General features: G+C 38.9%; 1 protein-coding gene across 1 annotated transcript in view; it reads left to right on the forward strand.

Annotated features, from left to right (window-relative positions):
* Positions 1-4673: 4673 nt before the first annotated feature.
* The window catches only part of LOC146458842 (sepiapterin reductase-like), a 36944-nt gene continuing 25148 nt past the window's right edge, over positions 4674-16469 (forward strand). Inside the window, exons 1-3 of the mRNA XM_085090251.1 lie at positions 4674-4922; positions 6194-6344; positions 7122-7241. Coding sequence (XP_084946377.1) covers positions 4912-4922; positions 6194-6344; positions 7122-7241 — 282 coding nt within the window. The 5' untranslated portion in view covers positions 4674-4911. The remainder of the gene's footprint in view (positions 4923-6193; positions 6345-7121; positions 7242-16469) is intronic.

The raw sequence follows: 16469 nt of genomic DNA on the forward strand, positions 1-16469 counted from the left end.
CTGACACACACTACTGGTGTACACAACCAAAAAACAAGGTTTATTTCATTTTTGTAAAAATTTATTAATTCAAACTTGGATCAAATTAAGAATTGCCACAGATTTCAGGTTTCTAGACAACTTCCAGTTGGAGGAATGTGTTTTCATTGAAAGGTATTGTGAAAAGAGAAAATAATGTCACAATGGTGAAAAATATGAGTATTTTGAAGGCCGCACTTAACATTAAATTTTACAGTCTGATTGGCACATTGGAGAGATTTAGTATCGTGTTTACGGCAAACGGCAAACGCCAGCCTAAAATTTTCTCTCTGATAAAAAACAATGAAGCTTTTTTGGTTTAAGCTTATCTCCACCCAGTCGGCGACAGCTATCGAGCAAACACGAAAAAGAGAGAAATGAGTACAAGAAACGCAAGTTTAAATGCATTTTAGAACAAACAGCGGCTTGACGTTTCCCATTTGGCGTTAGCCATAAACGCGAAGCTAAATCTGTCTGTTTTTGAATTTCTCCACTTCAAGTAACAGAAAACTGTGTCTAAGAATTAAAAAATAAGTAAGTTATAGTAAGGAACAGCAAGGGGACTTACACTGTACATGTAAATATTTTACCTTTATTGTGAGTACGAAGGTCAATTTATTTTAGACCATCTTTCCTGAATTTTTAGTCCTTACTGAGATGCAAATAAAAGACATTCCAAATGCTCACAAGTTGAGCTTCCATCCTATATGGGGTATTGTTTTTAATTTGGAGAGCTTGCCCTTTAATTGTAATATTGTTTTCAAGATCAGACTGAGCTTTTTGAGACCGAACATACAGTTGGGCATGCCTTAGCACGGATTACAAATTCCTGAGTGTGCCAGAAGTGTGCATAACCTGTAACAATAACAATAACAATAACAATAATGTTTATTTGTGCTTTTTTTCTATTTACATGTTGATTATTACAATCTTTTAGTGGTGTTATATAAATCAAATTAATTATTAGTTAAATTAATGTGCAAAGCAAGGAAGCTAAATAAACCATTAGGTTGTCTATATAGCAGGCAAAAAAGAAAGAAAGAAAAAAAAAATGAAAAAGCAAAAGGAAGGAAGAACTTATTAATTGTAAAAACTGTGCACAAGCTGTGCTTAAAGTAAGCTTAAATTTGTGCCAAACTCTGGTTGTGCTAAAACTGTGCCAAAGTTGAGCTTGCGAGTTTCGCTTTGTGGTCGTTCTTTTGCTGCTTTCACTGTGTGTTCATGTTAATAAGTTCTACAGTGCTACATATTAACATTGTACCTAAGTTGTTAAAAGACTGATGAGACATTTTCAGAACCTTTTCATCTTCTTACATGTATCCTCGCAAGAAAACAGCATCTTAAAATGAATAAGCGCGTGCAAGAAGACAATCCAAATTGTGTACTTTATAATATTCAAACTTCTTTTAATTGTGTTTTGGATTCTAAAAATGTAAAATGTTTTTTCTAATCGAAAAACCCAAATCCGAGTTCCAAATCGCTGTTTCATCAAATTAAATTATTTATTCAAAAATGTGCTGTCTCATTGTGCGTGTACAATTTGTACTTGTGGCAAGAAACTTGCGCTGAATAAATAACTTTGCCTTTTTTGTTATTCAAAAATTACAGAGAGATTCACTGTTTCACGTTCTTGCGAAATGCACCAGCAAATTTGATTGCCTCATTCATGAGATGCTATTTATACGCAAACTGAAGCCAGAACTGAACGTGCAAACTGATTCAATTCGCGCTAAAGTATTTGTTTGACCATCTATTAATATGTTAATTTTCAGCTCTAGCCTATTTAAATATCCGCGTTCACAAACTGATTTTTTCTCTTGATAATGGAGTCAAGATGACTCCGAAACGTCGAACCTTAAATCTCTCTGTAATTTTTGCATGTCTTTGCTTCAGCAAATCCCTTTTAATTAAAAGTTTTTTGTTATTTTTGGTTTAATTCTTTACTATAACTCAATCCCTGCAAATGGTAGAAACCTCCAGAGCTGAATGTTTTTGCCTTCACTAAATTTAGCACACTTGCCGAAAAATGTAAACAATCAAAGAACAAGCGTTTACATTTTCTATAATTACATATTACATGTATATATAGTCTTATATTTACTGGTTCAAGCTCTATTCTACACACCCCAAAAAATTCTAATTCTTGTTTGTTTTTCTCGCTTCCATTTTTTTCTTTCCTTTTCATGGTGATGAAAAACTATTAGCTGTCAAATTAAAACGGTCAGACGCCAGTTCTTTATTGCTGAAAACTGTGCATAAAATGTGCTAAAACTGTGCCAAAACTGACTGCCTAGAATGTGCCAAGACTGTGCATCAAAATTTGCTTACTCACCAATATTGTTCATTCACCAATGGACGAATTTCGTGCCTAAGCACCATGTTACACTTGTGTACACCAGTAGCGTACATACATGTAAGGCCAGCTCCAGGGATTTGATTGGCTAATAGCAGCCATGGTATATGAACCATTATACCATGCCCTAGAAAAGCCACTGCACTGTCTTAAATTGTCTTCCCGTTGTTCTTTCAATGTGAAATCAGCAAGATATTATCATATAGCAATTTCATTATACACTGTAACAATTATTATTCCACTGACACTTTTGGATATGACTAATAATTATTAATCATCTCATATCCAATACGCTTATGGAATATTTGTTAAATAGACCATAAAATGATGTCATAAGATGTTCAAAACTCAAGGGAAGGCTTGTGTTTTCACTGCCAAGTTTTGAACACTTTATCTGAGAGTCATATTATGGTCTATAAGAGTCAGTATAGACCATAGAAAGCTGCAGTTGATTTGTTTTATACATGTACAATGACATGGGAAAAGTAGGACCCAAAAAGGCTTTATTTTCCATTGGGAAAGCACCTAAACTATATGTTATGCATTACATTTGGAATCGCTTTCATTGTCTGTGTTCTTAAGGACAATACCTACAGAATGAGCCAATCAGAGGGGGGTGAATAGGTCTACTGATCGGCGGATTTGGTAAATATTTTAGCCCGGATTCTGGATTCAGAGCAAAATTTTAACGGATCTGCGGATCCTATGATCACAGTGGATCGCGGTTTTTTCCAGTTTTGGGGCCCGGATTGTGTGGTTCCAGAAAATATCCATACCCCCACCACGGAGGGAATTGGAAATTCCAGAGGGGTGGGGGGGTCAATGGCCCAGGAAATTCCAGAGGGGAGGAGGGGTGAATGGTTGAATAAGTTTCCAGAGGGTCAACTTCACGTTCATGTCAGACGTAATTGTTCAAAATTATAACTTACCAAATTAGCAACTTCGTAGATCTTTCTTGAGGACGTAACTTTGTTTAAAGAAACCCTTGTTACATTAAAAACATGTTTCCTTTCTCCGAAAAGCCTTTGTAAGCGAAGTAGTCCAAGTGAGACAAGAAATCTTTGTCTGCGTTGCGTGACTCAGTTATTATAAAACTGTCGTTTGTGAAACTTTCTTGTGTAGAGAAATATTGTTCACTGGCTACAATTGAATTTTTACCAATGTTTAAAAGGGAAACTTTTGTATAGCTATAAAGTGAAAGCCCCAATTTTACATAAAACATTTAAAAATTTGTTTGTTATATTTTTTGTATAAAGTTACGGGCAAAGGTCAATTCCTGTGGTCAATTGATCAGTTTGTCAAAACTGACCTGTGTTAAAACTTATTTTGTCCAAAGTATTTCAACTCAAAGTCCAAAACTATTAACTTAATTTCTATGCCAAAATTTAGCAAAATAGAGCCAATTCAACATTCTTTTAATGCATTATTGATCTCATACAAAATTTGCATAAGAACGTGAACATGCTACATAATTTCGTTTTGCGGCTCCATTTCGTCTGCGGTTTCAAGTTACAATCTGAAAGGTCAATTTGTCTCCCTGCCCTGCTAATGCTTATTTTGTCCAAGCTATTCCGATTCAATAGGAAAACTATTGACTACAATAACTGGACTGAATGATTACCATGAGAAATATTGACTGAGTAGAACTAAAGCGATAATCCTTTTGATCTCCTACAAATTTGCATAGGAACGTAAACATGACATATGCAAATTAAATGAAAACACATTTTTGCATTGCCGGACTTATTGCAACAATTTAGATTTAAAATCTTCAGCGAAGCTAATGGTAAAGTTTGATGTCAATGACCACAGGTAAATATAAAACACAGCAATTATTTCCGTATCAAGAGCTTTTTGGCAAACTCTACCGGTGAAATTGAACGGCGCGCGCGCTCTTCGCTAACGCATATTTTCTCCTCGTGTAGGCAGTTTTTGATATTTCTAAAATGTTCACATCAAACTGATTTTTGAGGCGTTCTTTTCAAGTAAAACTTTTCCAGACGGGGGTGGGGGTTTATTCTGTATTTGCGGAATTTCCGAAGGGGTGGGGGGGGGGGGGGGTTAAAAAATACCTGGAAAATGGAAAATCCTGGGGGGTGGGGGGGTCCTATGTGAATTTCCCTCCGTGGTGGGGGTATGGATATTTTCTGGAACTACACATTTTGGATTTTGGTTGTTAGGAAGTTCAAGTTTGTTCCTTTTCCTCGTATCTGCAAGATTTTGTTTCGATACAGAGGTTGGTTACATAAATACATGTACAGCGTACATGTACACTGTATCCGTTGATTGGGGTCCATGACAAATAATTTATTCTTAATGCACCATGACCATATTTTGGGCAGTGTTACAATTATTGTGTTGAATAATAAATTTTAATGTTCAGGCAGTGTCTTTGTGTTTAGGTTGAACCATCTAAACTCACTCATGCCATTCTTGTGAATAACGCTGGATCACTTGGTGATGTATCAAAATGTATTAAGGATCTGCCAAGCAGTGCTGAGGCCCTTCAAGATTATTTCAACCTCAATATTTCTTCTCCTATGTTTTTAATGTAAGATTTTATGTTTAGTAAATACAGTACATCTATGTTGTTACACTTTCTGGCATTCCCCATGAAACTTGGTTTTTGATTTGTGGGAAAATTGTCATTCAATTTTTCTAAACAAGACAGTTACATGTATGTGATTGTCCTGTGGATGGCTAGTCTCGGGGGAGACTGCATTTTACCAAGTATGTAATTACTTATACTGTACAGCTGTGTATGTAACAAAATTCACAATTGAAGGAGTGCCTGGAAAAGAGCCCCAAGTGACTGATAAACTGCTAGATTCTCCTTCCTTATTGCCTTGTTTTTCCTTGTAAAGAGGGGGAGAATTTTCAAAATGTGAGATCAAGAGTCACTTAGGGCCTGATTTTTGCACACACCACTTTAATTGTGATTAATCAATTATTTTCTATTTTGTTATTTTGCACATAATGCAATCCCAAGTGTGCCAAGTGTGAATTTCCCATTGGAATAAAATTATTTTATAGAAACAGGAGACAATAATAATTACTGTTTTGGACTAGAAATTTAATCTGGTGGACTTGTTTTGGCAGGAAAGGGCTTAGCAGAGACATGGGGTTTACAGAATGTATACAGAGTCATTTCATTTGGACTTTTTTTTTTTTATCGTGTTCTGAGTGGTTGGTTTTTGAGTCCAGTTGAAGCCTTTAAACAAGACTTTTTTGAGTCTAACAACTTGATCTCATTTTTACCTACCCATCCCAAGTATACCTTAGCACTCCCACCATATATAGGGCAATATAATAATTATTGTACTAGTTATAAAAATATTTATTTACAGTACATAGTATTTTACAAACACGTTTGACCAGCTGTTTGAAACGATCAGCAATATAATTTTATTGAAGGGCTGAGAGCATAACCATCTTTTATTAAATTTTAGGCTGATTTTTCATTTTGCTCAAAAGTTCTGTATGTGGCCTTCAATTCAATTAAAGCACATCACTGTTGTTGTTGTTTGTTTTTTTCACTTAATTTTTCCACTTTTCTGCTTTTCTTTCACTGACTTGATATTTAGGGGTAAGCATAAACCTGTGGGGGGGGGGGGGGGGGAGGGGGGAGGGCATATGTTCTGACTAAACTGAAGACCACATGCATGCAAAAACTTGAGAAAAATGAAGAAGCCATGTGACCTAGAATTTAACATAAGGCAATATATCTGTTCTCAGCCCTTCGATTATTGTCACATTTCTTTTTTAATTGATCTCAAAGATATAATACTTACTGGTGTGGTGGTTTGTGCATCCTTTCCTCAGATCAAAGTTTCTTCAGAGATTTAAAGATGCTAGCTGCACTGTAGTGAATGTGTCGTCACTCATGGCAGTAGAATCGTTTTCTTATTTCTCTTTGTACTGCACTGGAAAAGCGGCTCGGGACATGATGTGTCAAGTGCTGGCTAAAGAGGAGGTTTTTTAATTTTCATACATGTAGAAATCAATATTGGTTTATGGCACTAAAACAACCTTTAGTATCCAAGTGAGCAGTCATGTGAGAAGCGTCCAAAGGGATTGAAACAGCCGATATTTCTCACAAGAATCGATATTTTTCAAGAAAGCCCCAGTATCGCATATCTGGTATCGATTTTAGCCCACCCTTACCAGAAACCGATTCCAGAATCTCTACAGGGAGCCCAACATCGTCATCATTATCATCATATCTTTATTTACACTGTACCCTGGGATCTTTAGAGTAGCTTAATGCAGCTAATATCTCCGATCATTTACCCACCCAATCATGAGAATATACACACAAAGACCAGATCACAACACCGGGAACTACGTCCCCTACTCTTTGTGAACAGTGAGTGGGTTCTTTAACGTCCCACAGAGTTATTAACAAAACAAGGTTTGTGAGACGGTGCCTACGGTTTATCGTCCTTATCCGAGAAGACTAGAAAGTCTAACCATTTGCAGATGTCAAAGCAAAGGCAGCACTTTCTCCTCAGTTATTTCAAGACCCTAAGTGTGTGGTCCGGCCGGGGTTTGAACCCGCGATCTCCCGCACGGTAAGCCGGCACCCTACCAACTGAGCTAATCGGCCTTCCAAACCACAAGTTCTAGAACTCCACAGGCCTCTCAATAAGTCTCTAGAATCTCCACGGGGCTAGAATAAGCGGCAAAGAGCTGTATCATTCTCATGAAATGAATGAACCACTCCATACACCTGTCATTGTGTTTTCCACAGGCGAATGTGCGAGTTCTGAGCTATGCTCCTGGCCCTCTGCAAACAGACATGTACGAGGAAATATGCGACACGTGTGGCAATCAAGAAATCGCGGAAACCTTCAAGGCTAGTAAACAGCAAATAAGTACCATTATTATATGGCTGGCTCCGCGAGCGGGCAAGATGAGTCAAATCCTGCGCTGTGATTGGCTTCCCGAGCGGGCAAGATGGAGCTATCTTGCCCGCTCGGGATTACCCGTTGCCCGTCCGCTTGGCATCGAAAGTTTTATAATCCCAACAACAATGCGGGTTTCTTCGATTTTCTCGTTGTTTTGGGGGAAAACGCTCACTGAAAAGTTCGGTAAACTCTCAACATTTACCTAAAGGAAAGGAAAGAGAATGGAATCGTCCTGGTGTAGTGAAAACTTTGTTTCAGCTACAATGAATATGAGTTGAATCGGTGAGTTGCTGTGCGTGTAGTATTTTAGATAGAATTGATTTTGAAAAACTTATTGTCTCAAGTCGAGTGCCAAATTGATAAGTTCTCTAGGTTTGCAATGACTGTATTTAAATCATAGCGTAGTGGAAGTTGCGGTTAGTATTTAGAGCAGTTCAGAAAAGTTTTTTTTTTTTAAGTTCGCCGAAGAAGCTCACGTTTTTGATTTAGCCGCGTCTTGCGTGTTGTAAACAACAAAATCTTGTCAAAGTTTCGCACAGTTTTCTGATTTACCTGCTCTTTTTTTCGGCTTATGTTTGCATATAATCTCAAAATCTATTGTTTCATTCAAGAATTAATGATTGGAAGCCGAAAACTGTGTAAAAATGTTTATTATTTACGCCACCGCGCGATCGGCTGAAAATGGCGAATTTGCCGGATTCTATTCAAATCTTCGAGTCAAACAGTACCTCGCTGAAGCGGCTCTATGATTGGCTGATTGAAAATCTCGGTTTTTCTTAATTTGGGCATGTAGGAGCACCAAAAAACCAGTCACTTCAACTGTTATTTCAACCATTTCTGTGGTATGACAAGTGCAATCTGTAAGAGATCAATAGTTTTATATTAGGAATTGCAAACTTTCAAAATATCAAGCCAAGTGAAACGACATGCAATTATAATACATATTACTAATTGTTGTATACTGGTCTACTGGCCCCAGTTGTTCAAAGGCCGGATAACTTTATCCGCTGGATAAGGAACTCTTCAGCGTCTAAAATATACTTCACGTTAAATGTTTTCCAAGGTTTTCGTACACTCCCCAACTAAGCAGTGGTTAGAGTGCACATATTCGGTCGTAAAAGAGGAAATACTGAAATCTTTGCACAGATTGAAACTGTCGAATAGTGACTTATCCACTGGATAAAGTTATCCGGCCTTTGAACGACTGGGGTCTGCAATAGGAGTAAAAAAGGTTATGAGTAGACAAATAAGTGTAGAAAATGTGGCAAGCGTGCTTAGTGTGTTTAACAAGTCAACTAAGCGTAGCACGCGTAGCAAGTGAGGCAAGCTTAGCAAGTGTAGCATGCGTAGCAAGTGTAGCATGCGTAGCAAGTGTAGCATGCGAAACATGCGTAGCATGCGTAGCAAGCGTAGCATGCGTAGCAAGTGTAGCAAGTGTAGCATGCGCAGCAAGTGTAGCAAGCGTAGCACGTGTAGCAAGCGTAGCAGGCGTAGCAAGCGTAGCAAGCGTAGCAAGTGTAGCAAGCGTAGCAAGTGTAGCAAGCGTAGCAAGTGTAGCAAGCGTAGCAAGCGTAGCAAGTGTAGCAAGCGTAGCAGGCGTAGCAGGCGTAGCAAGCGTAGCAAGCGTAGCAAGTGTAGCAAGTGTAGCAAGCGTAGTAAGTGTAGCAAGCGTAGCAAGCGTAGCAAGCGTAGCAGGCGTAGCAGGCGTAGCAGGCGTAGCAAGCGTAGCAAGCGTAGCAAGCGTAGCAAGCGTAGCAAGTGTAGCAAGTGTAGCAAGTGTAGCAAGCGTAGCAAGTGTAGCAAGTGTAGCAAGCGTAGCAAGCGTAGCAAGGGTAGCAAGCGTAGCAAGTGTAGCAAGTGTAGCAAGCGTAGCAGGCGTAGCAAGCGTAGCAAGCGTAGCAAGCGTAGCAAGTGTAGCAAGCGTAGCAAGTGTAGGAAGCGTAGCAAGCGTAGCAAGCGTAGCAAGTGTAGCAAGTGTAGCAAGCGTAGTAAGTGTAGCAAGTGTAGCAAGCCTAGCAAGCGTAGCAAGTGTAGCAAGCGTAGCAAGCGTAGCAAGCTTGCGTAGCATGCGTAGCAAGTGTAGCAAGCGTAGCATGCGTAGCAAGCATAGCAAGTGTAGCAAGTTTATCAAATATAGCAAGAGAGTTTTCTTGCAACGCTAGTATGGCTCACAGCGAACAGCGATTTGTCTTGGAAGAGTCGAAGTGCTGTCCACACCCCATCTGTAGAGGAGATGAAGAAGTGGAAGAAAGCATAACTAAAAAAGGAGGTGGCGTAGAAAACCTTTTGGCTGCTACTGACACTGACACTTACGCTTTAGGCTTTATTCTTTCAAACACTTTCAACACTTTGTAACTCACTCAAATATGTAATCAGTTGTTGGCACTTAATCATAATTAATTATGTATGTTTCGCCTAGTTGTTATATAGTCCTAACGGTTTTCCAAATAGTCTGGAACTTACGATGATGTTCGTAACATCGAAACATGTCTTTTAAATTAAAGAATGTCGTAATCTTCTTAAATAATCGCGATTTTTTTTCTGCTGTCTCGTCCTTTTGGTTCTATTTTTATTCCGTTCTTTCGAATTCTTTTAAGCCTGGTTTTCACTAGCGACGCAAGCATAACGCAAGCATAAGCGCAAGCACAAGGATCAAAATTTTTCCTTTTTCTTGTGCTTGCGCTTATGCTTGAGTTCGCTTGCGTTGTGTGAAAACGGAGCATTACGCTTGCGCTTGTGTTTGCGTTTATGCTTGCGTTGCTAGTGAAAACCAGGCTTTAAGAGGCACTACTAGAGTTCCGGCATTTAACATTTCTATCCGATCACACTGGTAATCAGAAAAGGTAAGCAGATCAAATGAACCTGTTCTCGACAATTGCGCCAATTACTGAATAAACACCCAAAGGTACTTCTTTAAATTTCCCCCTGATATCATCAATACCGTACAGCACAAAACGTTTTGAGGAAGTTTTATTCGACAGGGGTTTTGTTTATAATAATAATAACGTTAGTTACATGTAGTTTAAGACTCTACTGTAATAATTCAAATCTAATTGCAACACTATCGAAGATAATCCTGTAGAACAGTTAAAGCAAGCCTATATATGTTCATTTAAACCATTTACAATGGCGCCTACTTTAATACTGATAAATTTATCCCTGCATAGTGGGCAGCGGTTCCCGGGCAACCGTCTACTAGCCGACATCGGATTTTTGAGTTTTCTTGTTTTTGCGGGCATGGATGATGGAGCAATGTTTCGCTTTCTTCAAGAGGGTGTTTGTATTTTTTAACCTTGTTCTAGTGAGGAGTTGTATATATCCGCCAAGACTGGGGAAAGCTCAAAGGCGAATTCTTTCCATACAACATTAGGGATTTCGTCCGGTCCAGGTGATTTCTTTGTCTTCAAAACACAAAGAGTCTTATAGACCGCCTTTGTAGTCAGAGACATAGAGATGCTCTGGCACAGGGCCCATCATAACAGGCAGAGGTTGTAAAGGCTTGAAATGGCTTGTAAGTCCACCAAGGAACTCATTAAACGACTGTGCGAGAGAGGCATCGTCAGTGATCTCATCACTGATCAGATGACTAGTCCAATCACCAGAGTAAGTGAGACCTCCCAATTCTTTGATATCTTTCCACTAGCGTGCACTGTTAGATTGTTGGAGGCTTGAGACCTTGTTGTTATAAAACCTTTTTTTACACATGGAGCACTCTCTCTGTACCCTATTTCTCAGCGCCTTGTAGACCTGAGAGGATTTTCCGTGTATGGCTAGGGCTTTCTGACGCTTGGCTATTAGGATCTTCAAACCAGCCGAGATCCACGGCTTGTCAGTTGACGACACCTTCACCTTACGCAAAGGGAGGAATAAATTCACAGCAAACGTTAGACAGCTATACAGGAGATCAACTTTCTCTTGGAGACTGGGGATCTATTTAATGATCGACCAATCCATTGATGTGACCCAGGCCCCAAACTCTCTTAGCCGACTTCTCCTGATGTCCCGTACCAGAATACTTTTTGGTCTCATTTTGTTGGAGGGATGAATGTTGCTCACAGGGCTGATCATGATCGCATTGTGATCACTGGTTCCAATCTTGGGAAGTTGTACTGGATTAGACAGGAGATTCGGCTTGTTGGTAAAGCACCAGTCAAGAGTGGCATCATTCCGTGTGGGAAATCTGACTATGTCTCATGCCAGTTGCCATGGTAACATCAGCAGACTTAATTCGTGTTGATGGAGGATTGAAATCGCCAATCGCTATGGCTAAGCCATCAGGGCAGCTATTAAGAAAGGCCCCAATATTCCTCTGAATGTGAGAAATCAGTAGCGGATTTTGTTCGGCAGAGCTGCTCGGAGGGTGATAAACAGTCCCAATGAGCAGAGCTGAGGTTCCTCTAGGCAAACGGTGTGGCCGTACTTTGACCCAAATCGACTCAATTTGAGGATCATCAAAGTCAGGTAGAAGATGGCATTGATGCGTTGACTTCACGTAGATACAGACTCCACCGCAGTTGGCGAAGCATCGGTCCTTACGGAAACAGGTATATCCTGATAACGCACAAGCCGAGTCCGAAATATCAGCATTTAGCCAAGTCTCAGTTAAACATATAAATGATGCATCATTATTATCAGCAATTGCTTGCAGTTCATCGAGTTTGGGAAGAACCTGTCAAATATAGCCTTAGACCATAGCCGGGATTGAAAATGACGATCTCGTGACCCGTTTAGGAGGGTCTATGTGTATAGCATTGCTTACATTACAGAAAAACAATGATGAGGCCCGCAGTGGTAAAAAGTGCTCATCTGAGAATAAAACCCCGCAGATACCGCTAGCTTGTTGGCTTAATTAATGAATGAAGGGATCGAAGCACTTCAAAAAAACCCAAGGAAGCAGCAAAAAATTTAACGGCGTAGTTGCTATTTCATATCACGGTTACACTTACAGCATAACCTCACCATCCTGACGATAAACGGAAAATTTATTCATGGCATCATGGCACGTAAAAAAAAATTTCGGGGGGCCGGGGGTTGTAGGGGGATTTGGAAAATTGTGCGTACCTCTGGAAAAATCCTTGCTACGCCCCTGGGTAGAGCACTTCATGTTACTTTGAAAGGATCTGACTAGGTTCTAAAATTCTTTACTGGATGTAGTATTGGTGAGTTTGTTATTGAGTTACAAATTTCCTGTGTTTCTTGTAAGCCAACCATTCAGGAGATCCTCTTGGTGTTTTTTGGGCATTAAGGAGAATCGCTTATTCAGCTCTTTACTCAGGGTTGGTGTTTTTTGGGCATTATGGAGAAGCCGGATTGTATCGCTTATTCAGCTCTTTACTCAGGGACGAAGACATTCAGGTAAACTGTTAGACTTAACTTTAGCTTTTCTATGAGGAATATGTTCATCGAGGATGAACTTGTAAAGGGCTTCCTATGCCCAAACGCAATCGTCGATATCATCAAAGATACCAGAGATAAACCATGGAGCAGAAGCAAAGCCATGTTATAGAGCTTTGCCGGACTAGCTTTAATCAAGTTGACAGTATCATAAATCAGGTGATGATCGGATTCCAGGGTTGCACGCACCATGACCAGAAATCTTGGAGGGAACAGAGGTAACTATCAAGTCAGTCAGAGAAGATGAACTGCCGTAGAACAATAACGTTTACATCACTAAATATTGTAAGATGACATCCTCAGGTCGGTGATGGCATGGGGAAAATGAGCGCCTGAAAAATGGATCACAATTTCAAACTAGTTGAAGTATAGATTGTGTGTGTCTTTGGAAAAATTCCGGGCATACCTTTAATAATTAGTGGAGTCATTCGAATTATTCAAATAGCCTGTCTGATCTGATTCGTTTCGCAATTTTCGATTTTATACTTGCTGTAGAAGTCTATTGTTCCCGTTTAAAATGGCACTAGTATACGTAGGAAATGAGGAACGATTTTAATAATTCATGAGACTCATTAATTATTCATACAGTGGTTTTATAAATTGAAATTTTTATTGAGTGTGTATGAGTGGTATGGAGTTGGGAGTGTTTTTTTGGCCAACTTCTTTTCTCGTTTGTTTATGTCCGTTCTATGAAGATGGTCTCAAGTTGTTTTTATTGAGTTTAAATTTTATGATCTATTTTCGTTGGAAAAAATGAAAAATTCAGAAACTAGATTGATACATTACGAGATTTTAGGTTGTTTCAAAGCTTTTGGTTTATTGTGTGGAAAATATAATGGAAAGTGGTTGAGGAAACTTCGAATACGTTTGGATTATACAGAATTTGAAGAAGTTTTGAAGGTTATAGAGAGCGGACGGGAGTTATTACATTTGTATGTTTTAACACCTAGAAGAGTCGCATATGGAGAAATCTATAGAACTGATTATTTTTACGACGCACGTGTGAGAAAAACCCTATCTGAGCATTGGTACAAAGAAGTTGAAGCGGTGGTGGAGAGATTAACATCTGCACTTTTGTTTTCAGGTGAATATGGAGAAAAATAGAGAGTCGGTGGAAATAACATTGAAAAATACGTTTTCATATTATTACGGTAGGAGACCAGAGGTGAGAGGATATATGGGACAGAAAACGCCTCGTTATATTTTAATTTGGAAGAAAAAAGATGACAGACGAGGAAAGAAACGACAAAATGGAAAAATTACTTGAGGAAATAAGACAGAACCCAAATCATAATTTAAACAAGCTGTGTGTTATTTTATGAGTTACTTTCAATCAGACTTTCACTGTGTGTGCAAAAGCATTAACTCTCCCAATTTCACCACAAACACAACAACTAATGCTATTAACACGCCATAATTCCGGACGAGGTTTCATAACAAAAAAGGAAAAATTAACGTCAACGGATTGTACCACGGTAGATCACAGGGAAGTCGGAGGACTCGAACTCGCAACTCTGTCCACCATGGAGGGAGTGTGTTGAGTCATAGCCGATCCAATAGCCCTTTTCACGGTTAACTCTACTCATTTGAATTACAATGAAATCTAGCATGTATGTGTGGCAATTTCGGGCTATTTTGTAGTTTTAGCCCGAAATTGCCTCTCATCCACGTTGGATAACAATGTAATGCAAATGAGAAAAATCAACCGTGAAAAGGGCTATTCCCCGTGATCTATCCCGCAGCCGCCGACAACTAACACTAAAAATATCACGGTTTTAGTATAACGAAACCGGAAACGGAAGTGACTATGAAATAACCCAAAGATCTTTCATCTTGGGTTCTCCCATTACAATTTTATGCTGCTTTGCTAAAGCTGCTGACGGGCGATCTCTATTAACGTGTGACGAAGCTCCAGCTTTAAACATAAAAGGAATCCTCTTCAAACCCCATTTCAAATCAGCACCAAAACTTTTTCCCGGCTTATATTTTCCACCTAGTTGTCTTCTTCTAACACCAGATCCCATTAAAGCAATAACCGTATCAAGATCGAGATTAAAATTATTACCACTTCGAACTCGTTTACGTTTTCTTTTAGTTCTACCCATATCTTTTCAACTCACTTGTTCGTCGTACAATGAATAACGCCAAGTTCGATCTTTAGGTTTATAAGCTTTTAACCCTAATTTCTTCCTGACCAAATTTCTAAACTTATTCGCATTAGCATTTTTATCTAAAAATTCGATTAAACGACGAGTCATCTCTTTGTCGATTTGTTTTATTTTCTCCTTCAACCCCCTTCCACTCTGTTTACGCTTATTATTTTTCGATTTTCTCTTCTTTCCCACACGTCTCGCCATCCTCTTAATCTATGACTCACAAAATTACACACTTAGATTTTTCAGCATATCCCTTATTCACAGCCCAATCTGAATAACTATCGGTCGAACCAGATGATTCGTACTCCGCTCTATACCCTTTCACTTTCTTCTTTGCAGCATTCACATCTTTAGGACCTTTAAATCCGTCTTTAATTAAATCGGAAACTGTTTCACCACCTTTTTTAAAATCGACGAGCCACGGAATAGCACCGCCAACTTGTCGTCCCTTCTTCCCTCTACCATTTTGATTTTCTATACGTGATTTCAATTTACTAATAGTAGATTTAACTCTACTACTCTGACGATACTTTTTCCGTATCTGTCGACCTCTTTTCCTCACCATTCTTAACTCCTTTAGTATTCAAAACACGAAGATCTTCACCTTCTTCAAGTAAACACTTTCCCTTTCGAACGACTCTTTTCATTTGATTGATATTTACCCCACCAAATTGACCTTGAATCTCCTTTACTTTCACAATCTTTTTACGAGCCCGTCTTCGCCCACCCATTTTACCTACACACTCATACACACTCAAAAATTTCAATTTATAAAACCACTGTATGAATAATTAATGAGTGTCATGAATTATTAAAATCGTTCCTAATTTCCTACGTATACTACTATGGCTTTGTTATGACTAGGTTATTCCATAACGAATTTAATTGTGAAACGAACATTTGTAGCTGAGGATGACATGGAATGTGGAATCACATTTTGATAACTTTTGACTTTTGTTCCCTTAGCAAGATTTGCTTTACGAGACTGTTGTTTCTGCTTTTGTTTTTGCGCCCGTTTGGAAGAAATCAGAAGTTTTGAAAGTGTCCCGTGTAACTGGTACTGGCCGCTCAGTAAAGTAATTGTTATCGTATTAAGGTGGTACACATAAAATTATGAAAGGAAAATAGTTTTCGAAACGCCACCAAGCAGTTTCCCCCTCTCCTCAAAAACCAACATTTCTAAATTCCAATTCGATCTGGACGTCACGCACTTTAGTCATGAGCCTCTGGCTCGGGTGATCGCGCAAGCACTTCCTGTGTTTGACGATAAATTACATTTTACATTTACCAATTCGCAATAGCACGCCAGGCTGGTACGAGACTTTTTGGGAGTCCATCCAATAACCTTAAACTACAGATTTTTATTTTATTTTAACATCACCCAGAATTTACAAAACGCCCCGAAACATAAAATTGTGTAATTATCAAAGATGGAACGTGAACGAGATGTTTCTATTAAACCCATTTTTGGCGGCCGAAAACGACATTCAGGTGATGTACTCCCTCTTTAAGCGGCCACTGGAGGTGCTGGGGATATATTTCAACGGTCTTTCACATTTGATATCTTGTTGACATATATTACAAAAAACAAAAACAAAAAAAAATACAGAGCAAAACAAAACAAAACGCTGATGGGAAACT

The sequence above is a fragment of the Pavona decussata genome, unplaced genomic scaffold (genome assembly GCF_977016875.1).
Source record: "Pavona decussata unplaced genomic scaffold, jaPavDecu1.1 SCAFFOLD_227, whole genome shotgun sequence".
NCBI lineage: Eukaryota > Metazoa > Cnidaria > Anthozoa > Scleractinia > Agariciidae > Pavona > Pavona decussata.